At 38.0% G+C, this 26071-nt stretch overlaps 1 protein-coding gene across 1 annotated transcript; it reads left to right on the top strand.

The window, feature by feature from the left end:
- The first annotated feature begins 1263 nt into the window (after nucleotides 1–1263).
- Nucleotides 1264–25102, top strand: ivns1abp (influenza virus NS1A binding protein). Its single transcript, XM_003223414.4, has 15 exons — nucleotides 1264–1629; nucleotides 8716–8945; nucleotides 10099–10225; nucleotides 10640–10809; nucleotides 10906–10981; nucleotides 12266–12439; nucleotides 15939–16064; nucleotides 17689–17796; nucleotides 19807–19933; nucleotides 20175–20399; nucleotides 20535–20656; nucleotides 20962–21088; nucleotides 21176–21307; nucleotides 21848–22021; nucleotides 23924–25102. Exons 3-15 carry the CDS (start codon nucleotides 10115–10117, stop codon nucleotides 24175–24177), a joined length of 1926 nt encoding a protein of 641 aa, XP_003223462.1. The 5' UTR covers nucleotides 1264–1629; nucleotides 8716–8945; nucleotides 10099–10114; the 3' UTR covers nucleotides 24178–25102.
- Nucleotides 25103–26071: the final 969 nt, after the last annotated feature.

Here is a 26071-nt window from a genome sequence, read left to right as displayed (position 1 = left end):
GTGGGGTGTCTCTGGGCATCTCTACCAACAATAAGACAGAAAAGTCTAAACAAAAATCTGTCACAAGGTGAATCAAACAGAGATAGATAGATAGATAGATATCTATCTATCTATCTATCTATCTATCTATCTATCTTGTAATCAAAAACAGAAAGCAGGATTGGAAAATGTGTGATTCCTATGAGGCAAGCTGCCGCCTATTGCCCAGAGGAGACAAAAAGCGACACAACTGCAGGCGCAGCATGGCGACAGAACTAGCTTGTTCTGAAGTCAATCCAATCGCTTGTAATGGCATTTGTAGTCCCAAATGGATGGTCGCTGAGTCTTTGTCAGATCTGAACATGGGAAAGGCCGGCTACAAACCCTGCGCTCTCTCTCTATATGTGTATTCAAGGCTGAATTCGCCAGGGTGGGTCCCTTGAGCCAGACTGAGGAGGCGGGCTTGAAGGTTAAATGTGGGCTAAGCTTTGCAGAGCGGCTCCTGCGCCTCAGTGAAAGCCATCAATACACGGACAAGTGAGCGAATAACACATATTCCCATGTTACAAAAACAAGCAGGGACCCAAACCCTTCCACAGATCTCAGGGGCCTCCCACAAAGCCATATAACCCAGAACATCAAGACAAAAAATCCCACAGTATCTGCCATGAATTGAGTCCACACTGCCAAATATCCCAGTTCATAACATATAATGTAGGATTTTATTCAGCTGTGTGGAAGGAGCCACAGTGGAAGCCTTGGGAGCAGAAGAAATGACTTCCCAACAATTACAGCTAAAATATAACGTTGAGAGGATTTTGTTTCTAATATGAAGAGTGAGGACATTTTGCTGCAATTCAATACTGTTGCCGCGAATGAAAGACAAACACACAACAGGTATAAGGAACACTTTTCTGTCTTATTCTTGGCAAATACTGAAGGGAAGAGGGTTTTTTTGTTTGAGGGGAAATGGAACTATGTTCATTATAATCCCCAGCACGCGGCAGGAAAAGGCCCCACCTCCCTCCATCTCCTTCTACTGACCCACTTTGCAGGAAGGAAAAGGGGCCAGCGGGCGGAAGGAGAACAAGAGCGTGTTGCGGCCCGCCCACCCGAGGCGAAGCGGGACTCTTTTTTCTTCCCTCGCGCTCGGGTAAACGAAAAGGCTTCCTTCCTTCCCGCCTGAGTCCGCCTGGCCCTGGAGAAACGCGGAAGGTTACTGGCTGTGACGTGTCCCCACGAGACAGGGGGCGTGGCCGCGCGCGCCGCCTTTTACCCGTTCCTCCAGCTTTAGAACTGCGGTAGCCGCAGAAGGCGAGTGGTTGGCGCCGGAGAAGGACGAGGACGTGGTTGTACGCGAGGGCCCGGCTTTTCTTTCCTGACACTCCCCCCCACCTTCAGCTGCCTCGTCAGCGGTGACGTGTTCCTTGTCAGTCCTTCGCGCGCCTTTCTCGCTCATTCTTCTTCCCGCTCCTCCGCCCTCATTTTCTTTCTTTCTTTCTTCTTCGGGTCCCCTTTGGCCCCCTTTTCCCTTGCAGCCCCTCCGAAGGTGACGCGTCGGCCCTCACGACGCCTTGCAAGCCTCCTTTCCTCTCCTGCAGCCTGGACCTTCTCAATATGAGTGCTGTCGTCTGCGGCGAAAGAGACCAGGTAGGAAAGGCCCAAACACCCTTGGAGGCAGCGGGAATTATTTCCCGTTGATATTGGATGCTAAGCAAGGTCACCCCGGCTAGTCCTTGGATGGGAAACCACCAACGAATTCCAGGGGCTGTGTTTTTTTGGGGGGGTTTTTTTCGTGTCAGGAGCGACTTGAGAAACTGCAAGTCGCTTCTGGAGTGAGAGAATTGGCCGTCTGCAAGGACGTTGCCCAGGGGACGCCCGGATGTTTTTGATGTTTTACCATCCTTGTGGGAAGCTTCTCTCATGTCCCCGCATGGAGCTGGAGCTGATAGAGGGAGCTCACCCGCGCTCTCCCTGGGTGAGATTCGAACCTGGCAGCTTGCAGATCAGCAGCCCAACCTTCAAGTCACAAGTCACCCACAACTCCACCGGGGGCTCCACCGGGGGCTCCTCCAGGGGCTGTAGTAGGCTGTGTTTCAGGGGAAGGGACTGGCGAAACCTTGCTTCAGAGAAGTGTAGGGAATTCAAGGAGGCACCATAATAAGGCAACAGGCAGCTAAGAAATCACTATGAAATTTGTGCAGTTGCCATTAATCGACACATGGCGACCCCCGGGATTTCAAAGGAAGCTGCCTTGAGTGCAGTGTGCTCAGAAAAGTGATGTGGGCGGGGTTGACTTTCTTTAAGAAATCATTTTTCTTATTAAGGTGTAGCTTAATGTGTCAGAAGCGAATTGAGGGTATAGTTAATAATGTATTTTTAAGTACAAAGTTAGCTTGACATTATTATAGGTTAGAACAGTACAATAAATGTATAGAAAATAAAGATTGAAGAAAAAAATGACTTCCGATCTTCCTCATCAGGAAGATCAGACGTATATAGGTTTATGTGTCAATTTTCATTGCTTCTCCACTAACCCTTAAAGTTCATACCCTTCTTTCCATGATCAATCCTAACTAGCCATCAAACCCAGAAGTTAATGTTTGATTTTATTATTTTTTGTAAAAAAAGAGCCCCCGGTGGTGGAGCAGATTAAACCACTGAACATGCTGACCGAAAGGTCGGCAGTTCAAATCCAGGGAGCGGAGTGAGCTCCCACTGTTAGCCCCAGATTCTGCTAACCTAGCAGTTTAAAAATATGCAAATGTGAGTAGATCAATATGTACCGCTCCAGTGGGAAGGTAACAGTGTTCCATGCAGTCATGCCAGCTACATGACCTTGGAGGTGTCTTTGGACAAAGCTATTCAGCTTAGAAATGGAGATGAGCACCTTTACTGAAAAGTCACTCATGACCTTTCTCCAGTCAAACAAGTTGATGATTTATCCATTTCCACCCAAGTTGTCAATTTCGACAGCCACTTATCTATAGTAGGTCATTCAGAATTCTACCATCTTCGTGCATATAACAATTTTGCTGCTGTGGTGAAATACTGAAGTAATCTAAGGGTAGTCAGGAAAGGATTTGAGATTGACATGAGTGAGAAGGTTTAAGAACCCACAAAACTGCAATAATGTGAGGGTGGAAATAGACAAGGAAGCACAAATAGTGCCAGACCTTGCAGGGGCTTTTTGTAGATTAATGTGATTTCTGTGGGGTGCTTCGTGTAGCTATGCAATAGCAAGATAAGAGAAGCAGTAGTAGACCAGTAAGTACTTAATTTGGGTCAGTAGTTTGTCATTCTATGTTATTGTTGTTCATTTATTTTCCACCTTTCTCCCAACAATGGGATTTCAGAGATATCTGAAACGGTCCAAAAGTGTAAAATTAACAATTAAGTGATTTATAAGTTAGAACATTAAAAATTAAATATTAAAATTAATCAAAGGACTGATTACAAAACCCTTAGGCTCTAATGTTTAATGGGCATTCCATCCTAATGTTTCAGTTCTGATTGTCCTGCTACCCCCATCAGAATTCAGCTTGCTTGCATTTGAGATACGTAGAGGTACAGCATTCTTCTGATAATAAAAAGGAGAAGACCTTTGTGCACTGCCCTATCCACCATAACAAATGGTTGCAGTGGTGGGTGTAACCCGGTTCACTGTTATTGCTTGGCAGTGACAACAATTATATTGTGGCAATGAGACTGGACAGTCTCTGTGACTTGCTAGGTTTTTCTGTGGGAAATGAATAAATTATTTCTGTTGAAAACATATTCAAAGGATTTGTATTTCAGTGCCTTCAAAGCACAGTGATGCTTATAGTGCTTTAAATGCAATGCCACCAAGTAAACAGGACAGTAATTTCTTCTGCGCAATTGAGCAGTGAAGGGAACAACATGAAACCAAGGTTTCCAGTGTTTTCAGTGAATCTGAGTTATACAACAGGCAAGAAAGTGTTTTCCTAAAATGGATTCAAGGGAGCCCAGGCCTATTCCAACAACTTGAAAAACTTGCAACATAATCACCCCATAGTACATACTGTTCCACATTATAGCCCTCTCTGAAAATGGTTGGCTTTGTAAAGCTTATGGGAAACCAGAGTATGTTGTTTCAAGTTGCGTTGCCAGGGGGGGAGGGCACATCTTTATTCAGAAGGAAAAAGACAATTGGCAGTGATTTAGATGTCAGGAATTGCCAGGAAGCCAAGAAAATAATTATAGAGTGTGAATTGTTCATTCTAATGAGAGTTCAGTGGGTTTTTCTTTTTCTGCTATGCCTTTTGTTCCTTAACCACATTGCTATATCCTGTTGCCAAGCTCATGAGATTGAAAAGCATCTGCTCCAATATATTTGCTGTGGTGGAAATATGATTGGCTAGAAGAAAAGTGTGGTGGCCAATCCCAAAGTAGTTACGGTGTGTCCCAGAGACAGAAAGACTATTAGAAAACAACTGCAGTTACACAGTCTATCAAACATCAAAGAGAGCAAACCCTGTTTCTTTTGTACTATGCATTTATTTTATACATGTTTCTTTTTTCATTTTAGTTAGATATGTGGGTAGCCTTAAATATATGTGACATTTTAACATTTTCAAACTATTTGAGCTTTATATTTTCTCCATTTGATCTTGGATTGTCAGATATTTTCTGATTCCCCCCCCCCCCCCCTAAACCCAGTTTCTAGTCCTAGCTAGAAAAGACCCTCTTCAATCAATTGCTGAATTGTAAATCTCAAAATCTGAGATGAGCAGTTACATAGTGAAGAGATTGAAGTAGGTGAAGAGATTGAAGTAGATGGCCTTCCAAATCTGTCACTGAAACAGATGGAAATAATGTAGAATTTCAGGAGACTCGTATTTGGAAAGCAATTTCACTTGAAATAGGGGGGATAATAATATTAATTAGAAAATAAAAGTGATGAACACTTTTTTAACCTGGGTTTGAAGTGTATCTAGGTAGCAACACTTCACAACTTTTTATGTGTATTGAAGAAAGAAGGAAGACAGTATCTTTTGTTCTTTTTTCTAGCCATTTAAAGTTAGCCTTGAAATGGCTGAGTTAAAAAAGTCTGTATAGTTTACAGAGTGCAAGCAATTTAAGGTACATGGAAGTTTTTAAATTTCTACAAACTCATAAATGATCATATAAAGTGGTCTTTTGACAAAATAAATCAGCCCTACTGAATATAAATACAAATAAACCTGATATAAACGGAACACTCAAAACAAATTAAACCAAATTGAAATGAAATCTTACTAAGCACATTTTAGATAGAGATACGGAGTGTTCTTCAGATGTTAGACTGCAGTGCCCAGCATAGCGCTCACTGGGAATTGTGCTCAAGAAGAGTCACATGATCCACCCCCTGTTTTAGATAACGTGAAAAAGCAGCATTCAGCTCCCCTACTCATCAAAGTTCTCACTGGTAAAAGGTTTTCATGCTTTAAGCTGGAAGGTTTGAAAATGAAAAGTTTAGTAAGGCAGATGGATCTCAGGACCACTGCATTCAACACTGCATAGTCTCACCCAACATTGCCTAGTCGTGAACCACAACCAATTATTACCAGGTAACCATTGCAGTACTGGCAATTGCTGGGTCATGATACTGATTTTGCTAAAAGCTCCAAGGCTATCTACTGGGCATTATTGATTGCTCAACAAGTATGATGTTTCAGTTAAAGTACAGTATAGCTGTATACTGGTATGGATCCATTGGTTCTTTTAGTGACTTCATGGTGAAACTTCATAGTATTTTGAAAACTTGTATTTTGATGTGTTTTTTAGATTCCTTTTTCATTTGTCATGCTGTTTATGTTTACTTTTCTTTGATTCTTCCAAAAGCATACAAATTCTCAAAATCTAAATATATTATTATTCCCAGTTAAAGATTGGTATTGCGTGTGTCTTCAATATCTGGTAGTTTTTCCAAAATTGTTTGCCCCTTGCAATCACGTCCATTTAAACCTGTGGTTCTCAACCTATAGGTCTCCAGGTGTTTTGGCCTTCAACTCCCAGAAATCCCAGCCAGTTTACCAGCTGTTAGAATTTCTGGGAATTGAAGGCCAAAACATCTGGGGACCCACAGGTTAAGAACCACTGGTTTAAACTGTCCTCTAGTATCACACTACTGCATAAAGCATAATATAGGGCAGCACCTGGATATTAAGTATTTGGTTTTGTTATCTACAATATGGAATTGACTACAGTCAAATGCAGACATATCAGCCCTACATGGAGCACATTGTGATAATTGAACCTGTTTGAATGGATGGGCAAAGTGCAAACTTGAAACCATGTGTCTCTATTCCCTGGTTGCCAACTCCTTCTATTTTGCACTGTTCCAATGTAGGTTTTTGTTGCGGGAAATCCTTGAATCGACTTCTTATGTCTTATGCTGGGGAGAACTTGGTAAAAATGCCCCTTCATGTCTAGGGAATATTGGAGCACTTTTACTAACAAAAAAGGAAAAAAAATGAAGATGTATGGGTGCAGTGCTTTGCGGTACTGCTGGAAGGCGAAGTGCACCCTCCCCCTTTTGCACTTGAACACATTGGCTGTATTGTATAGAATAAATGACTTAGATTGAGCTTACTTCCTTCATGTATGAGGTAAGCTGGAAAAATTCAGACTGTGTGTGTGTGTGTCATCGTTTGAACATCATGGAAAAGGACTGAATTCCCTCTTTCCAATGCACAAACACCCATACAGACCAACAACTTGTGCTCATCCTTCAGTTCAGAGCTATCATTTCTTCCTCAAGGTCAACATATGAAAACAATAGAGAGATCTGTGTATTGTCCACAGACTGGTAACATTTAATCTCAAATCTCTGGTGCTATACGTAGATGTGGAAAAGCTGGAGAGGAAGATCCCTGTGGCCCCCCAGATGCTAATGTCCATAGCATAGAGTAGGAGCCCCCAGCAGTATCCTTCGAAATCTGTCCAGTGGAACAGATTTACAAAATGCACTTCATCCATCTGAGCACCATAGCCCATAAGATACCATATCCCATTAATACCAAAGCACCTGAGAGGTTCATAATCAGTACCAGCCATTCACTGGGCAGTTCTAGATTCAAAGCCAAGCTGGAAACAAGATTGGAAAGAATTTTACTTGACTCGCCTTGTAGAGAGCCTTTTCCTTTCCTAAATATTCTATATAGCATTCTTGTTCTTGCAAAAATCCTGTCCACTTCTCCCATTGTTCATGATCCTAAAATTACTCCATTATTGTTTTGTTCTGCACTTTGGCCAGTTGCATATGACTTGCCATTCTTGTACTTGTTTTTATTACTTGTGCAACTTACCATACATCAGGTCTTTGTCTAGTGCTTTGCATAAGGACTTTGAGATATTTATTTAAAGCATGATTTGAACTTTAGTCCAAAAGAGGGGCTGCCCTTTGAGCTGACCTGTGTTCAAAAGTCTTGTATCAATTACCATGCCAAAAACTGTAACTAAAGTGCTGTAGGAGGTAACATTTTGAATTTTAGAGCACAGATATTAAAGACATGCAGTCTTTAGATGAAGTTTGCTAGTTTTGGGGTAAACATATTTTTGTCAACATAATTTGTGTAGAATTGTCTTCGATACTGTAGACCACGGTATCCTCCTGGGACGCCTCGCGAGAATGGGTCTTGGAGGTACTATTCTACAGTGGCTCCAGTCCTTCCTGGAGGGTCATACCCAGAAGGTGTTGCTGGGGGACACCTACTGGGCCCCACAGCCATTGACTTCTGGGTTCCCACAGGGCTCAATACTGTCCCCCATGTGGGGTTGCCTCTGAAGACTGCTCGGAAGCTTAAACTAGTCCAGTGTATGGCTGCCAGATTGCTAAATGGAGCAGGGTACAGGGAGCACATAACTCCTCTTTTACACCAGCTCCACTGGCTGCCAGTCTGCTTCCGGGCACAATTCAAAGTGCTGGCCTTGGCCTATAAAGCCCTAGACGGTTCGGGCCCATCTTATCCGTCCGAACATATCTCCCCCTACGGGCCCACCTGAAATCTAAAATCATCTGGGAAGGCCCTGCTCTCGATCCCACCTCCTTCACAGGCATGATTAGCGGGGATGAGAGACAGAGCCTTCTCACTGGTGGTCCCCAGGCTATATAACTCCCTCCCCAGTGACATCAGATCTGCGCCCTCCCTCATGGTCTTTAGGAAGAAACGAAAAACCTGTTTGTGGGATCAAGCCTTTACTAAACAGCAATAAGAGACATTAACCATACCTGCAATGAAGAAATGACATTGGACTGGCCTTGGATCGATGCTTTTGGATTGTGTGATTTTAATTCTTTTTACCTGCAATGTTTCAATCTGTTTTTTACTTGGGATGTTTTAAATGCTATGGGTTTTTTTTACATTTTTAACAATATCTTCATTGTTGTAAACTGCTTTGGGTCCCCTAGGGGAGGAAGGCGGTATATAAATGCTGCAAATAAATAAATACTAACAATCTGTTGTGGACCACCTGTCGGTGCTTTGATTGTGCTTTTTCTGCAGGACAGGGGTTTGGACTAGATAGTCCAAGTTGTCTCTTCCAACTCTTATTTTAAGCTTCTATGATTTCCATAACTTGAAAACATATAACTATGTTAATTAACACTGTTTGATTCTAGAAGGAAAATATTAGTCCAGCTTTCATTTCTGTTGTGTGAAATTGAAGTTCTAAATTATTTCTAAATATACACCAATCTAAATTTATCTATTTAATACCTATTTTCAATTGCAGAGTATGATGAATGACTATCACAGAAGAAATTCATGTCTATAGCTTTTAAGGACTTGATTACATCGTTTTGAAGCCTGGTAGTTTTGGAGTCAACAGTTGAGAAGACACAGCTGCATTTTTTGAAGTTGCTGTTCAACTACAAAAGAATATAAATTGACGTGCTCTGTATTAACACAAAGCAGGATTTCAGAATATTTAAGATCTATAAAATTGCAACATAAGCTAATTTGGTAAGCTTTTACACAAATATACTCTGCAGTAATTCCCTATGATGTGGAATATACATGTAAATTCTGTAATACTCAAGTGCATAGATATTGCCTATATGCTGATACTGTAAAGTGACTATTTTTTTTAAAAAAAAAAGTTGAGAAAACTGGTGAATATTTCATTGTAGCTAGCTCTCAACGAACAGATAAAATATCTTCACTTGGTAAGCTGTTTATCAAGAAATACAATTGGAATTCCAATCATAATATACTATATATTGAAATATGACTGTAAAAGAAAGGACAGTTCCCCATCCCTTTGTCTTCACTTCAGTTACTTTCACTATTTATTCCTCATATTTTGTCCTTAAAAGCAAGGATGATGTAGCTCTCCTCTATATTGTGGAAATAACATATTAAAGTGACTTACTAGTTCTTGAAAGAGTATCCTTAATAAGAACCTTATACAGAACAAATACAAAATTAAGCATAAAGCACCAATAACTGGTTGATCTAGGCTTCAGCTTTTGAGTCTCCTTGTGAAGAGAAAAAGCGAGATATAAATAATATTTTTAAATGTCATAATGGAGAACTGGAGTCATGTAAACTGTTATCATAACACAGCACTGATAGCTACTTGTAGTGTTCATTTCCACAGTGCTTAGGTTTCACCATTTATTTAAAAGAATTCTTACTCCACTGAGATGAATACTTGATTTACACTCAGACTATGCACAATACCTATTTACATAGAGATTGGTATAAGGATCAATAGAGTTCAGTCCTCCTCCTTGTCAAGTGTATCATAGTACACATATGTACAGTTGACCAGTACAAAATTCATGGTAGGTCAATACAGTAATTATGATGTAGACTAATTTCTACATAACCAAATGGGGAAAACTTGGCATAAAAACTAGAAATTGTTTTTCAAACCTTGTACTGAATGGAAAACACTATTTTTTATTTTTGATAAAAAAAATATTTAGCTATTTAAGTTTAAGTATCCTGCTGGGTACATTGAAGGAAAAAATGCTCTGAAATTATGTGCATATTTATTCAAAATTTTTCACTAGAGCTTATTCCCAGCGGCATGCATAGAATTATAGTCTGAAGAAATTTGTGCTTGAAGAAAATTAAAATGCCCTTGACAAACTTTTTTCCTCACTTTCAGCCACAGACACAGCAAAATGATCCCTAATGGCTATTTGATGTTCGAAGATGAAAACTTTATTGAGTCATCTGTTGCCAAACTAAATGCTTTGCGCAAAAGTGGTCAATTTTGTGATGTTAGACTCCAGGTAATTTTACAGACTGGCAATTGTTTTTTGCATTTTTGAGTCTGGCAAACTCAGATTTGATTATAGTTGTGTTAAAATCAGATATTTTATTTTTGCTAGTAATTTTAACCTTAAAGTGAGATTATGAAGTGGTTTAACATAAACTTTCATATTTCTATGCATGTATTTAGTGCTGTCTGGACATTACTAGAAAGAGTTATTTTTAATTTGTAAAATTATATCATTATGATGAAACAAAAGTTAAATACTATAAGTCCTGCTTCCTGAAATTTAACCAGGAGCTTTATAATTCTGATTAAGTCAGTGCATAAAGTGATTTTTAAAAAATCAACCTGTAATTCACTTTAGAGGTTTGTAATATAAGTTTATGTATATGCAGTTCAAACAGGAGTATCTGGTCTTATTTTAATAAAGGTATGTGGACATGAGATGCTGGCACACAGAGCAGTACTAGCTTGCTGCAGTCCTTACCTGTTTGAAATCTTCAACAGTGACAGTGATTCTCATGGAGTTTCCCATGTAAAGTTTGATGATCTTAACCCAGAAGCTGTCGAGGTCTTGTTAAATTATGCCTACACTGCTCAGTAAGTGATTTTGAAATTTGGTTCACATTTAGTAGACAGTGTATCTTAATGATTTCCCCAGCAAAAATCCTAAACACAACTGTGTAATTTTAATAGATTGAAGGCTGATAAAGAATTGGTCAAAGATGTATACTCGGCAGCAAAGAAACTGAAGATGGAGAGAGTTAAGCAGGTACAAAATTTCAGTGCTATAAAATATGTTGGTTAGCTTGATTTGTGTAGTTTGAGGAAGGGCCGCATTTAGCATGAAGAAGCACCTAAAATTTCTGAATAGATCTGTTTTGTGTTTGAGGGTGGATAATGTATTATACTTAGGCACTAAAGCCCTTTCCATTTCATTTATACATTAAAATTGGCAGTGATCACAATCAAGAGTCATTTTTTTTCAGTAATTGTTGGCCTATTGAATAACCCTCAGAACTCTGGGGCCTATTTCACCCAACATTTTTTAAATGTATTAAACAATTAAAATTTGTGATGGCGTAGACAAATGTAATGAGTGTGAATGGGGAAACCATAGATATAATGACTACATTTTTTTCCTAATTGGAAAAGATAGTACATAGGCATTTAGGGATTGTTGTCAATCCATGCGTTACAGAATACCAGCTGACAGAGGACTTGGGATATTTTAAGGATCAACAAAATTTGCATGGCAATATATATTTCCCAGTAAAGAAACACTAGCTATATTCAGTCTTGATTTCAAAACAATGAGTTGATAGCTTCTTTGGTGAAAATGATATTACTGTCACCCCTTTAAAGACATGAAATAATTCCTCATTTCTCTGGAGGTTTTATAACATTATCACAATTAAAGATTACTCAGAGAAGCAGACAACTACAGGTTGATATCCCTTATCCAGAATGCTTGGGACTAGAATGTTTGCATATATCTAATTCAATCTTGGAGATGGGAAACAATCTGAACACAAACTTCAGTTATTTTTCCTATATACCTTTACTTATAGCCTGAAGGTAATTTTATACACAATATTTTACTAATTTTCTGCATAAAACACATTTTGTGTATATTGAACCATCAGAAAGCAAAGATGTTACTATCTTATCCATTCATGTGGACAGTTTTAGATTTTAGATTATTTCAGATTTCAGAATTCTGGATAAAGGAAGCTAAATCTGTATTTTGCATGTTCTAAATCAGTATAAGCAAGCTACTACAAAGGCAAGGAGAGATGTAAATGTGGAAAATTAATCTGCTGACCTTAGTGCAGTGGCAGAGTGGTGAATTAGAATTTATATATTAAAAAGGTCTAGAACAGAGTCCTAATCTAAACTATAGAAGACAGATGGAATAAATACAAATTTGGTAAATCAGTACTTAACGTAAGTTCTGTTGATTACATGGGCCTGATTGAGACTAAGAAAATATTTAAGTCAAGGTGTTTTAAGAGGACTGAGATTTTAGTAACAATATTTTTTATACGTGTAAAAGGTTTGTGGAGATTATTTGCTCTCTAAAATGAATGTTGAAAGCTGCATCTCCTATCGAAATTTTGCGAGCAACATGGGCGATTCACGCTTGTTGAACAAGATAGATGGTTACATCCAGGAGCATTTGTTAGAGATTTCTGACCAGGAGGAATTTCTCAAACTGCCACGTTTAAAGGTAAGGTATTCTCCATGCTATTTTGAAGTTTGCATTGGAAGTTGTAGACCTATTGTAAATCTACCAGGGAATATTAAACTTCTACAGAAAGATAGAAAAATGGAAGTCACATGCATTTTAGAAAAGCTACTTAAATAAGTAACTGATGCAAGTTAAGCATGACATCATTTGCAAGTGAAGAACCTACCTTTATTTACCCTATATGCTTATGTATAAAGCTTGAAATTTTCATCAAAAATCAGCCCCAAAAACCTGGGTAGGTTTGTTCAGAAGTCAATGTGAGTAATGTACCCTAACTCTTACAAAATTGAACTATTTCTCAATAGAGTGATGAACTTCAAGAGCTTAATCTGTCCCAGAAGAGGCTAAAAGAAACACTGAGCACCTGTGGTGCCAGTTCTGGCCTTTATGAATGCTTGGGTGGAAAATTTTGGCAGTGGAAGCCAGGAGTGACTGGACCCACTGAGGTAGCATTAGTGGTTCCCTCTTATCTACAGAATGACTCTCAACTTATCCACTGGTCATATAAAAATTCATAATTTTGGCCCCAAATCCTGCCCTCGATTTATACATATACAGTAGATCTTTTGGTTTCCAAAAGGCCTACATGAATTATATGTTGGGTTTATTTTAAATATAAAAATTACCAAGATATGCATCATTATTAGTGATAGAAGTATAACAGTAGAATAATCATGAATCATAATCTGTGGTAAGAAGAGATCTCTTACATCTTGGAAACAGAATATAACTACCACTACATATGGTCAGCAAATTTTGTACCTTCAAAAGTAAGATAGACCTTAGAAATTACACCCTTCCATTCTCTTGGTGTCAACATTGGCAAACCTTACCAATTCAGGGAGTTATTTTCTCCATGTCTCGGGCAAACTGCATGTTTCATTGAAGCCAGCCCAAACTGGAAACTGATCTCCTAAGACAAAGTGTCTTTGGTATATTTATGGGCTGTTTAGTTTCCAAACTAGAAAGAGATAAGTAGTGTCTGCCATATTTCCATGTTTGTGTTAACTGATAATGGGGCAGCATACTAATGTCATTAAATAAATAAGTTTGAAAATATATGGGGAAACCATTTAGTTAAATCAGTACTATTCTGGTTTCATCATAATTTCAAGGTTTGATTTGTTTGAGAATACATCTTTTATGTGTTGAGGAAAAAAGAATTGATGATATTCTTATAAACTAACATCTTTTTAGAAATCATAAGTACTGCAACTCACATATTTTGGTTTTTGGACAAAGAATTTTGGGGAAACTTCTGGTTGGCTGGTTTTCCATGTTTCAAGCAGCATTAGGATTTTTCTTAGCTAGTCCTCTGGCTCATGGTACACTAGTGAAAAAGTTACCTATCTATTGTAACAGTTCATCTGGGAATCAGGAAATATGATGTTATTTTATCTAGTGTTTAAACTAGTTTACGCTCCTGGGAAAGCCTTAAACATTTGGCCCAGAATTCTGTTGATGAAATGAATAAACCGTATTTACTCAGGTCTAATGCCCGCCTTTTTGGCATCTGGAGTTCCTATTTGAGGAATGTCACTTCTAATTTAATTACCATGATCCATGCTTTGCAATCCTGGAATTTGTAGTTTAGTGGGGCATCAGCATTCAAGCTCAAGACTTTGTAAAACTACATGATTTCATAACAGTGAGCCAGGGCGGTTAAAGTGGTTTCATTCTACAGCATAGCTGCATCCCAAAGTTTTCTTTTCCGTTGCTGGAAGCTTTGGTGTTCTAACACTTTTGTTTTTGAAGAAGGAATTCTAAGCCGGTAGCAATTGTAATGCACATCTTTTTTGGCCAAATTAGAAAAGGTGCACTTTTTGCCGCTGTGCATTACATTTGCCAGCAATTTTTGTTGTTTTGTTTTGTTTTTCGGTTTCAGGGTTTTGCAATTTGAGGTACGCATTGGATTCAATGGTGTATTAGACTCAAATAAATATGGGTATTTCTTTTTGTGACTGTTGCACTGGGAACTGTCCAGTAGCTCCTTGTGAAACATTGTCACCCTGTAAGTCTGCTGAAGTGAGTAGGTGCACACTCTCAGCTGGCAAGGTACAAAGTGCCTGGGCAGTATCTAGGAGAAAAGGGCAACTGCCTCTTTCTCAGATTACTCCAGGAATGGTATGGCTGCTTATGGCGGCAAAAGATGATCTGGAATAGTTCCTGGATGCCCAGCTCCCTCTCCTGGCCACTAACTGGCTGAGCGAGCACACATCTGCAAGTTCAAGCTTGTGGACCTGGGACCTCCATGGCCAGGCAGAACTTCATAAATACATAGTGATTAGTGTTATATAAAATTGCAGGTATTGTGTTTTGGAATTCGAATACTGGCCAAATTTTATCTCGTACTCTGTAGCTTTGAATGACATCTCACAAAGATGAATAGAACACAAGCTACCCAAAGAGTTGTTAAATTAAAAGGATGGCTTTTTTAAATATAGCAAAATAGGCTATAAAACACAATATGGCAATTTATACCTCATCATTGTTATGACTGTCTGGAAAAGGATTTTCTAGAAGATTGATACAAAGAATGTTTCAGTGCTATTAGGGTGTGTTTCATTCCTGTGTTGATAAGAGAGTTAAAATAATATTTCAAAACATTAAATAACCTTCCTTTTATATTTCCAGTAGCCTTAATTGATATGTTATTTTCAACATACCAGTGACAATGTAATATTTTCAAGTAGCTTTGTTTAGGCATATTATAAAGGTCTCTGGGTTGTAGTACATTTTTGTAAATTTACATTCATTGCTTAGCAAAGTGAGGGGTGGTCTCCAACACACTGCCCTGAAATGAGAACTGGAAACCATTCTGGGACAGGATATACAATATGTACCTTGTATCTAAAGGAAATACATTCCTAGAATATACAAAATCAGAAATAATAGTGAACCCTATTGAAATGAAGGATGTCTGCCCCAAGAATACCTGGAAAATGCCTAGAGGGGACATAATTTGTTAGATGTGGATTAATGAACTAGTGGATATAGAAATGATACTGTACAGTATTCAAGAACATTACTGGTGTGGGAAATTTGTGATGTCATAAATTGTACATTCTGTCTCAGTTGTATCCCAGATTGTAGCTGTTTTCCTTTAACTTGGGACAGTTTTGTAGGGACCACCCTTCAAGATTCCTGCCCTTGTGGATATAAGAATTACTTCAGCTTGTTTTTCATGATGACTAGAATGTAACAAATCCTTGAAATGTCTTGCCCTTCCGGTTCCAGTTTCTGGATAAGTGCTGCTGCTATTGGACTCAATATAGTTTCTTCAATTCTAAGACACTTTTCCTTTCTATATAAACATCTTAAAATGGGGTGTGTCTTAAAATTGGAGGTGTATCATGGTTTGTTTGTTTTTTGTTGGTGATACTGAAATTAAGGTGCAACTTACAGTGGAAGAAATATGATAATATATATTCTGAAGTGTGTACATAGTGGCCACTATATTCTCTGTTTTTAATCCTAGCTTGAGGTCATGCTTGAAGAAAATGTTAGCTTGCCCAGCAATGGCAAACTGTACACAAAGGTAATCAACTGGGTACAGCGCAGCATCTGGGAGAATGGAGACAGTCTAGAAGAACTGATGGAAGAGGTTAGTTTTAAGAAAATGAGTTTTGGCCAGCTGTAAACATATTGTTTTGAATTTAAGGATGATTCCTTCTCCTTTTTTCTTAAAAAAAAACTATGAAGAATTCAAATTTTACTGTAGGTGTCCCTAAGCTGAGAAACTAGGGGGCTCCAGGTGAGCTGCATAAACTGTTCATTCTGGTCTTCTATTTCTTCTTTAAAAAAAAAACCTCTTTATAACTTTGGAGCACACTATTTCACTTTTAAAATGGGGAGGTGGTTTTATAACTCACTTTATATTTTTAATGTGTTCCTTTACAGGGTTTTGCTTAAAGAAAGATATAGTAGGTAAAAGGTTCTAATGATTGTTCCTCCCCATTGATTTATCTCCCCATAGGTTTATTAACAAAACTAGGATACCCAACGCTGAAGAACCATAGAAGAAACCTCAAGTGTAAGAAGCAGCAGTCCTGCCCCAGTTCTCCTAAGAAAATCCGCTGTGGGCAGAGAACGATGATGATGTTTAATGGTGTTTACTTCTTTACAGGATATCTTCACTTTTGAAAAGTTTTGTATAATGAAATACCCTTGCTTATAAACACAACCTCTATAGTTCGTGTGATCTAAAATCTGAAATGTCAACATCTCAACCATTGCAGTATAGATATTATATTTTAAATTGTTTCGAGCAGCTTATCTACCATGGCAAGATTGATAACACGATGTAACACGATTTTTGTTCCTGGATTATGAATGTCATTTCCTAATTGGTTCTATTGTAAAAACATGGAAAAGTTTATTTAACTACAAAAACTTGTTTTTTGCGGGACACCCTGCATCACATTTTGTTACAGTTTTCAATGAATAACTCATTGAGTCTCAACCAATTCAATATAGTTTGTGGCAGCCACAAAAAGGAAGTTTCTGGAGTATAACAACTACTTTCAAGGTACATACCACGCAATTAAACAGGAATGACACTTTCAAACAAGGAACAGATTTTTTTTTCCAATTTTGTTACATCGTGTAACAAATTCAATTTAATATATTTCTTTGCCCATCTAATAACTTGCTCAGAATCCTATGTCAACTGGTCAAGTTTCTCTTGCAGTTATGATGCATTTTCTATGACACCCAGTAGTAGTTCAAAAATAGTTTCGCTTTTTTTATACTTTCATATAACTTTAAAAGAATCCACTTGTGTCTGATTTATGTGCTTGACTTAAATACTTCAGCTGGACATAGAAAAATGTACTTTGTAATAAGCTTGTTTGTAGGAATCAACAAACATTCCTGGTTGAAATTGTTAACCTGAATAACTGAAACCTGCAAGAGAATGTACCTCTTTATGTGTTATATATCTTAACATTGCGGCTCAGGGAACACAGAAGTCCAGGAAATTGAAGATGATTCTTTGGTATTTTTGTGTTTGTCTTTTGTTTTGTTTTTTGAGTTGTGAAAGTTAAAATCCTCGATCCAATGGTGGAAGATCTGTCAACATGAGACCAACTTCTTTTTATTTTGCCATTCTGCTAGACAGAGAGAAGAGAACTTGAACTGTGGAAACCTTATGGAGTTGGTGTACAGTGTACCAATAGTTAAATAGCAGTGGAGATTGTAGCCACATGGCTGTTCTGTTGTTTTTGCAGGTTCAAACGCTGTACTACTCAGCTGATCACAAGCTCCTTGATGGCAATCTGCTAGATGGACAGGCTGAGGTGTATGGCAGTGATGATGACCACATTCAGTTTGTGCAGGTACAAAGTGCACATGGTCTGAGGTAACCTCAGGTAAAACTTGGCTAGAGTAGTAGTAGCATGGCACAACTAAAATGTTGTGTTCTGTGGTGAAAGGGGGAGAACTTAATTTTAGATGATGGGGAAATAGCTGTATCAGGTACCTTATGTGGTCTTGGTTAATTAGTTTTTTGTTTTTTGCTGTGTTTCAACGAAATCAGTGTGTGTTCGGTGCATGGGTATATTAAGCCCAGCTCAGGGTTCACTTTTGGACTTAACTAAATGTGTGGGATGTTGGCTTGTTATGTGTGTATGTGTGCATGCAACACAAACTGGTATATATGTAGATGCATGCACTGAAAGAAATCTGGGAAACCATGGCAAAATAAACTGCCTTTCCCAAGGGCTTGTGCACAATAATAGAGACACATAAGAAGCTTCAGGATATAGTGTAGACAAACAGTAGCATCATAAACTTACTAACTCTAAAGACTTCTTTATTAATTAGCTACCAATTGACAGTACATGCTTAGCCATATCTGATCCGACGTAAATCATTGGAGCTTACTTGTAGGTTAGTGTGCATAGGATTGCAGCCTAGTGAGATTAAAGAATGAGGAAAGAACACTTCATTATTTCTGTAAAAACCCATCACACATACACCCAGATTTTGGAAGATATTGTGAAATGCATCTGTCCACATGCAAGTGAATCTAAAGGTGAAAATTAACATTTCAAGGATGAGAATGATTTCTCACCCTTTCATTTATGTGCTTTAAGTGCTAAAGAAACTACCTATATTGGAAATTGTGCTTTTATAATTAATTTAAGTAGAAGATACCAATAACTGCATCAAATAACAGTGACTAGTTATTTTGAACCAGCAGTCTTAAATGCTTTCGGTTGAGATTCTTATCAGTTTGCCATTTTCTGGGTGAAAATTTTAGGGGGAAAGTCAAGGGGGTAAGTGGTCTGCCCGGGGGGGGGGGGGGGGGGGGGGGCAAGAAAAATACTTCAACACTCAAGAGGTTGCTTACCTCCTCAACAGGAAAATGAATTTATAAACAATATTAAAAACAAGCTCCTGAGCTAATTAGAGGTGGAAGAAAAACACGTACATAGAAAAAAAATAAAAGAGTCAAATGAGAGGAAATGTTGCAGAAGTACTCAGTTAACCTGGAAAAAAAAACCCAAGTAAATGGCTGTGTATGACATGTCTCATAGACTATTGGGCAAATAGAATTTATATTATGTATAATTTATAAACCAGCCCTTACCAAAATTTAGATAATATATATAAAATATTTCAAAGCAGCTAACTGAAATTTGCATTAAAAATGAGAGCATTAAGCAAATATGGCTGGTATTTATGATTAAGAAAACTATTGTCTAAAAAGAAGTTGGTTACCATTGGCCAAAATGAAATAGCTCAGATGCATGCCTGGTGTCAGTTGGAAAGCAGTTTGAGAAAGGATGGGAATCTGTCTTTGTGGTTTCCAAAAAGGACCACCAAGAGTGATTCAAATAGGGTTCCTGTTTCTAGAATGTGAAAAATAGTTAAGGAAATGCAGTTATTCTAACCAAAATATCAAGTATTAATTAGGCAACTTAATAGTTGATAGAACATAATATCTGGAATTCAAATAACAAATCTTCAAAGATTTTGTGTGTAGACGTAATCAGCCATGGCTGTGCACCCTTAAAACTAATGTAAAATGCCCCAGTCTTTGTAGTTGGAACAGATGTGGTGATTTGGTCCTTTCTTCACTGAAAAGCCAATGTTGTATGTAGCTGAGTCACTCAGCTAATTCAGAAATGACAGGCAGTGTATCAAATTTTGGGAAGAAATCATTGTTTGTGAAGAGTGTTGTCTTAAACATTTTCATCTTGCTAAAATGTTGATTCATGAAGTTTCTTGGTAGAAATTCTTATAACTGAGGCCTACAACCATGAAAAAAGATAGCTCTGAGACAAAGGCAGATCAGAGTGTGGCACTGGCTAGGTTTCTGTAGCTGCCTTTTGATTTTGCAGAAAAAGCCACCCCGTGAGAATGATCTCAAGCAGTTAAGTAGCAGTTCTTCGGGAAGTCTTTCTCCAAATGCAGCAGTGCTGACTCCTAAACACGAATGGAAAATCGTTGCTTCAGAGAAGACCTCAAGTAAGCTGAATTTTGTCTCTAAATCATGTACCCCCATGTCAAATACAGAAATTAGGATGAAAAGAACAACCATGTGCCCCTTGTAAGAGATGTAGTTGTTCATAAGTACAGCTTAAATGGAAGAAGGGGGATTCATTGGCATTATAGTTTCTCCCTAGTTCATCTGGAACAAGGGTGCAACTTTTACTATGAAAAAATCATGTTCACATTTCAAAATTAAATCCACTCTCTTCTTCCCCAGATAATACCTACCTGTGTCTTGCTGTTCTGGATGGCGTTTTTTGTGTGATTTTCCTTCATGGGCGTAACAGTCCTCAAAGTTCTCCAACCAGCACTCCACGATTGATGAAAAGTTTAAGTTTTGAGATTCAGCCCGGTGACCTTGTAGAGAAGCCCATGTCTCCTATGCAGTATGCTCGATCTGGATTGGGAACAGCAGAGCTTAATGGCAAACTAATAGCTGCAGGTAAAAAAGGCCATTGGTGTATTTAAACATAGATAAGGCCAGATTATACTAGCAAAGGTTTTGTGGACGGCGAGTAACTTAAAGCAGGTTTCTGCTGCCAGGTTCTACATCTTGTACACTTTCTGTTACTACCAGGTGGCTATAACAGAGAAGAATGCTTGCGCACTGTAGAATGCTACGATCCCCGGAAAGATTGCTGGACTTTTATCGCACCAATGAGGACACCAAGAGCTCGGTTCCAGATGGCAGTTCTAATGGTACGCTTGTGTATTAAGAGAGCTATACATCTTCCCTGCAATATTAAAGCTCTCAATTACATGCCAAATTCCATTTGTAGCAATTACAATGTTTAGATTTAGTTGGGACAGAGCATGATTCTAATAATTGAAAACACTTGCAGAAAGGCATGCAGTAAGAGACAAAGGTTCATAGCAGCTGTATGCCCTTGGTCTTGAGAAATTTTGTGATTTAAAAAATATTTACTGCTGTAGCAATGCAGTATTTTATTAACAGTATTTAGTAGATCATTATTTTAATATCACTGCATTTTGTTAAAACATAGGGGCAGCTGTATGTTGTTGGTGGGTCAAATGGCCACTCAGATGACTTGAGCTGTGGGGAAATGTATGATCCAGAGATAGATGACTGGACTCCAGTCCCAGAACTGAGGACTAACCGTTGCAATGCAGGTAAAAATGGTATAAGACATATGAAGACTACTACTTTTTACCTGCTCAAGCAGTCTGTTAATTTTCCCCCTTTATATGCATGGACAGGTGTATGTGCCCTGAATGGCAAGCTGTACATTGTTGGTGGCTCAGATCCATATGGGCAGAAAGGATTGAAAAACTGTGATGTCTTTGATCCTGTAACAAAATCTTGGACAAACTGTGCTTCACTTAACATTCGTAAGTCTATAATTTACTGATCAAGTTTGGGTGACCTGGGACCATGTCTATAAAAAGAAACAAGATCTATAAGAAATTGAGCTGTCTTGAGCAGAAAAGTAATCTTGGGAGGCCCTACTGTAGCAGGTTATTTTGATCTGGAATTCAATGAAGGTCCAGTCAGCATGGCCCAATTGTCAGCAGCTGGAGTTGTTATTCAAAAATGTGGAAGGCACTAGATTGATTATTCTGTGCCACAGTGAGTTGTGAGAAGAGATAAAGATTTGTTACTGTCTTGAAATAAAATATACTGAGAATTATTTCTTGGTCTCTTGTTATAAAATTCATCAATTGGTGCTGAGGGAGCAAAAGTATACAACCTAGTTTTGTAGAATGCATGAATCACTTGAGTGTTGAATCAGTGTTACTGTTAACCAGCTACTATGTACTACTACCGCTTTAAGAGCTTTTGCCAGTCATAATATTTTGACTCTTAATACAGCCGGATCAGCTTGATAGGGCTATTAAATCTTTAATCTTTGTTTGGTTTTTAATTTATAGGTAGACATCAGTCAGGCGTATGTGAGCTGGATGGATATTTATATATTATTGGAGGGGCTGAATCCTGGAACTGCCTTAATAGTGTAGAACGTTACAATTCAGAGAACAATACTTGGACACTAATTGCCCCTATGAATGTGGCTCGACGTGGAGCTGGTGTGGCTGTACTCAATGGTAAGTTTGTAGGAACTGAAATTAGAGTTTGAATTAAAATAGCTTATGACACTGAAACATTTTGGAATTAAGCCACTGGATATTTTTAACATCTTCCAAGCAGATTTTTTATGCTATGTTTTCCAGAGCAGCACGCCCAACTGTTTTTTAACAGCATGGTAGGAATTTGCAGAACTTGACCAAATTTTATGATTTCTTCTTGCTGCCAAATTACTGTGCCCCCAGTCTTCAGGGATTCATCTCAGATGTCTTTTGCGTGCTGTCACTTAGTTCTGTTTTATTTAAGAATATTATTATTACTATATTTTTAAGCATACAGCATTCCCTAAACATATACCTAGTATTCCAGAGAGGGCCTATGGGACTTCTTTTCTCACATTACCTCCTCCTTAATCTTACGAATTTTATCAACATACCCATCCCTTTTCAAAACCTTCTCAAGATTCTTATCAGCACACAAAATTATAAGTTTTCTTATAATTTAGACATGTGTCTGTGACTAAGCCAAATCTTGTTCCAAATGAAAAGTTGACAATGAAAGTAAGATACACTCATGGATAAATGCAAGATTATTACTATTTTGGGGAATAATTCATAAAATAGATCTGGAAGTCTATAGCTATTACCTTGTTACATTGATTCTAGAATATATCTGACTAGATTGATCGCCTTCACAAGAACCCATATTAGTTACACATATGATGGATAGACTAAATAGCTGATAGCTGATTCTGAACATTTATGTTTTATGCAATCCTGATGCTTAGGAGTTTATTCTTGTTTTATTTCCACCCCTTATGATTTTTAGGAAGCTTTCAGTTTGAAATTTGAATTTGAAACTTATCATTATAACCTGGGCAACACAAAACAGTCAGTTTTTGAGGCATCTGCCATGATACCCTGATAAGTTATGACTGCCAGACATATAGACATTCTTTCCAAATATATTCAGTTATTTACACAACCTAAATTTAGTTCATGCTCCACTAGAATAAATAACAAAGAGTAGCATGGCACAGATCTCTTGAATGTTTATGAGGCCAGCCACGTTTTGACAAAATATGGGTTGTTCACTAAGAGATGGTGTGTAGGACCTTAGTTAATGGGTGAGCCCTAGTCAGGATGTGTGAGTAAGTGAAAAGACAGAAGAGGTGGGAGGCGTGAAATTTTTCATTCATTTAGGTTGGTAGTATATGGAAGAACTAAAAAGTACAAAAGTAAAATTATGTAAATTTTGTGGCTAGTTTTGTAAACAACAATAATTCACCTTAACTATCCCAATTCGCCTCTATATACAATGTATGGTCAAATTGGTTACAGGAATTTCCTGGAGTGAGCATATACTAGTCACTCCACTGGTTGCCAATTAGTTTCCCGGCAAAGTATAAAGTGTTGGCTTTGACCTTTAAATCCCTAACATGGTTTGGGTCCAGGTTACCAAAGGATCGCGCCTTCTCCCATAAAACCTGCTCCTTAGGTCTCTGGTGGACATTTACTCCAACTAGCGTGAACCCGACTGGCAACCGTCACCCAGAGGACCTTTTTATCGGCCATCCTACAACTGAAATGACCTGCCAAACAAGCTTCGACAGCTAGATCAGCTGTTGGACTTTAAAATACCACTGACAACCTAACTCTTTTGGCAGGCCTACCGAGTCAATTTTAATCAGTATTTTAACTCTCTATATTGGTTGTATGTATTTTAATAGTGTTTTATCTTGCTGTTTTAACCGCCTCAAGATTTAAGGAGAGGTGGGTAATATTATTATTATTATTATTATTATTATTATTATTATTATGCATTTTCCTATTTTTAAAGTAAATACTTATTTAATGTAATGATTAATCTAATATACTATATACATAATATAATCTAATGATTGATTCCTCCTCACTTGACAGGAAAAATCTTTGTTGGTGGTGGTTTTGATGGTTCCCATGCAGTTAACTGTGTGGAGATGTATGACCCTGCTAAGAATGAATGGAAGATGATGGGTAGCATGACCATCCAAAGGAGCAATGCTGGATTTGCAACAGTGGCGAATACCATCTATGCAGTGGGAGGATTTGATGGCAATGAATTTCTGAACACAGTTGAAGTCTATAGTCCTGAGTCAAATGAATGGAGCCCCTACACAAAGATACACAAATTCTGACTTAATATGTCTCCTTAAAACTAACAGGCTTGGTGATGTAATTGTTTAAGTAGAGGTACACTTGTGAATAGAGGGGGGGAGGGAGGTTTAAAGTTGCCATCAGCAACACAAAGCTTTTGCATATTGCATACTATTACTATGCTGTACATATTTTTGTTTGGAAAATGAAGGGTGTTCTTGATATTGGAATGTGTTACTTTAGAAGTTGATTTCCCCTAAAAGATTTAAGAATGAGAGCTGATGGCATATCATTTCAAGAGCTTCCCCCAGTGTTTGTTTTGCTTATTTGCACACACAAATGCTTGTTCTTTAGTATTTGTTACTGGTGCAGGAAAAGATAGTGGTTTTCAATGTGAGCAATTACTTTTTAGGCCTTGTGTCGATTTTATTTTTAATCTTTAGTAACTGGAAAAATCTGAAAAGCCTTATCTAAATAAATGGCTGTATTATATTAAAAAAGCTGATACACCTGCCAATTTAACTGCCTTTTATACCTTTTTTTATATATAACTGTAGTTGAAATTGTAATATCCTGAAGTGATGTAAGATACATGTTGAAACAAATAGACAATCTCAAAAGTTCATAGACTGGAGTAAGACATGTCATTTTCTACCATGAGAGCGTTTGATTTCCCCCTTGCTATTACGTTATATAAACTATAGTACAAAATACAGCTTTTTCGGTGCATGAGTGTGGAGTTTCTGAACAAGGTTGTAATTTGAGTAAGGAAAAGATAGGTTCTGAAATTCACTTTAATGTAGATGACACTTTTCTACATGATTTAAGATTGTAACAAATATGCGGCGCTGCAACATTTGTGTGGTGTGTTAGTAAGGTTACCTATCTTAAAATTGTATAAGTTTGTATCTTTCTACTACAAGCTGAAACCTGCTGTAATATAAATTGTGTTTCATTTGTTTTAAAGTGGCTGTTTAGTATTCTTGACTTTCTTATCCTCTCAAATTCACTTTAAAAGTCGTTTCCACAGTTTTACACCTCTCATTAGAAATCATAAGCCTCAAGCACTAGTGATCCCATTGAATAATTTTACTTTAAAAACCTCATCAATATTTCTGTTGATGTACTCAAGAAGCCCATGCATTCAGCTTTTTCATAATATGAACAAACTAGCTAGAAAGTGACTTTCTTCTATACTGTACTGCTACATGATGGCAGCTTGAAAACTAATCCCCCCTCCACACACATCTTTTGCTTACATAAATTTCACAAGAGCAAAGATTGACATTGAAGAAGCATCCTCTCCGTAACATCATGTACATTAAGGCTGATGTTGAACAGACTAATGCTGTCACCAAGCTAAGCAGTTAATTGACATTAACAAACCACTGATCCCATATTTTAGGATACTTCTTCACACAGAGGGCATGTTTCTGTACTGTGAATTTAAGTCAATGCTGTCAACGCATCATTTTAAATTGGTGCAGGCTATTTAATTTAGGGATGTGATATTAACTCAAAATGCCAAACCATTTCAAGCCTACAGCAGTTGCCTGCTAGTAGTGGACAGTGCCACCAATGGCATGTACCCTTTCCTGCAACCAACTCACTTCAGATATGCTCCGAGCCAGCTTAGTTACCCTCATCTTTTTCTTATAGGGCCTTAAGGGAGGCCTGACATACTAGATTTAGGGAGTAAAACTGGGAGATCCCATCACTTATTGCAGCTTCAGTGTGAAGGATATGATATTGTTGACATCAAAATGCTGGACTGCTACTCTCATAAGCCCTATTCAGCATAGCCAGTTAGAGAAACTAGTCCAAGATTACATGGAGTCTGTGCCACTCCCCAAAAAAAATATCCACAGGAAGTATCTTATCTGGCAAAATGAAGGCTATTGTGGTAAAAATTCAGTATGAATAAAAGGTTTTAAA

Source organism: Anolis carolinensis, chromosome 4 (assembly GCF_035594765.1).
Source record: "Anolis carolinensis isolate JA03-04 chromosome 4, rAnoCar3.1.pri, whole genome shotgun sequence".
Lineage (NCBI taxonomy): Eukaryota > Metazoa > Chordata > Lepidosauria > Squamata > Dactyloidae > Anolis > Anolis carolinensis.
This window is presented reverse-complemented; position numbering and strand designations above follow the sequence as displayed.

What these genes read in the sequence shown, in the direction of transcription:
- ivns1abp (XM_003223414.4), top strand. Translation starts at nt 10,115, where the DNA reads ATGATCCCTAATGGCTATTTGATGTTCGAAGATGAAAACTTTATTGAG. An exon ending in TTTGTGATGTTAGACTCCAG is followed by an intron (nt 10,226 to 10,639) that starts GTAATTTTACAG and finishes ATTTTAATAAAG; the next exon opens with GTATGTGGACATGAGATGCT. An exon ending in ACCACATTCAGTTTGTGCAG is followed by an intron (nt 17,797 to 19,806) that starts GTACAAAGTGCA and finishes TTGATTTTGCAG; the next exon opens with AAAAAGCCACCCCGTGAGAA.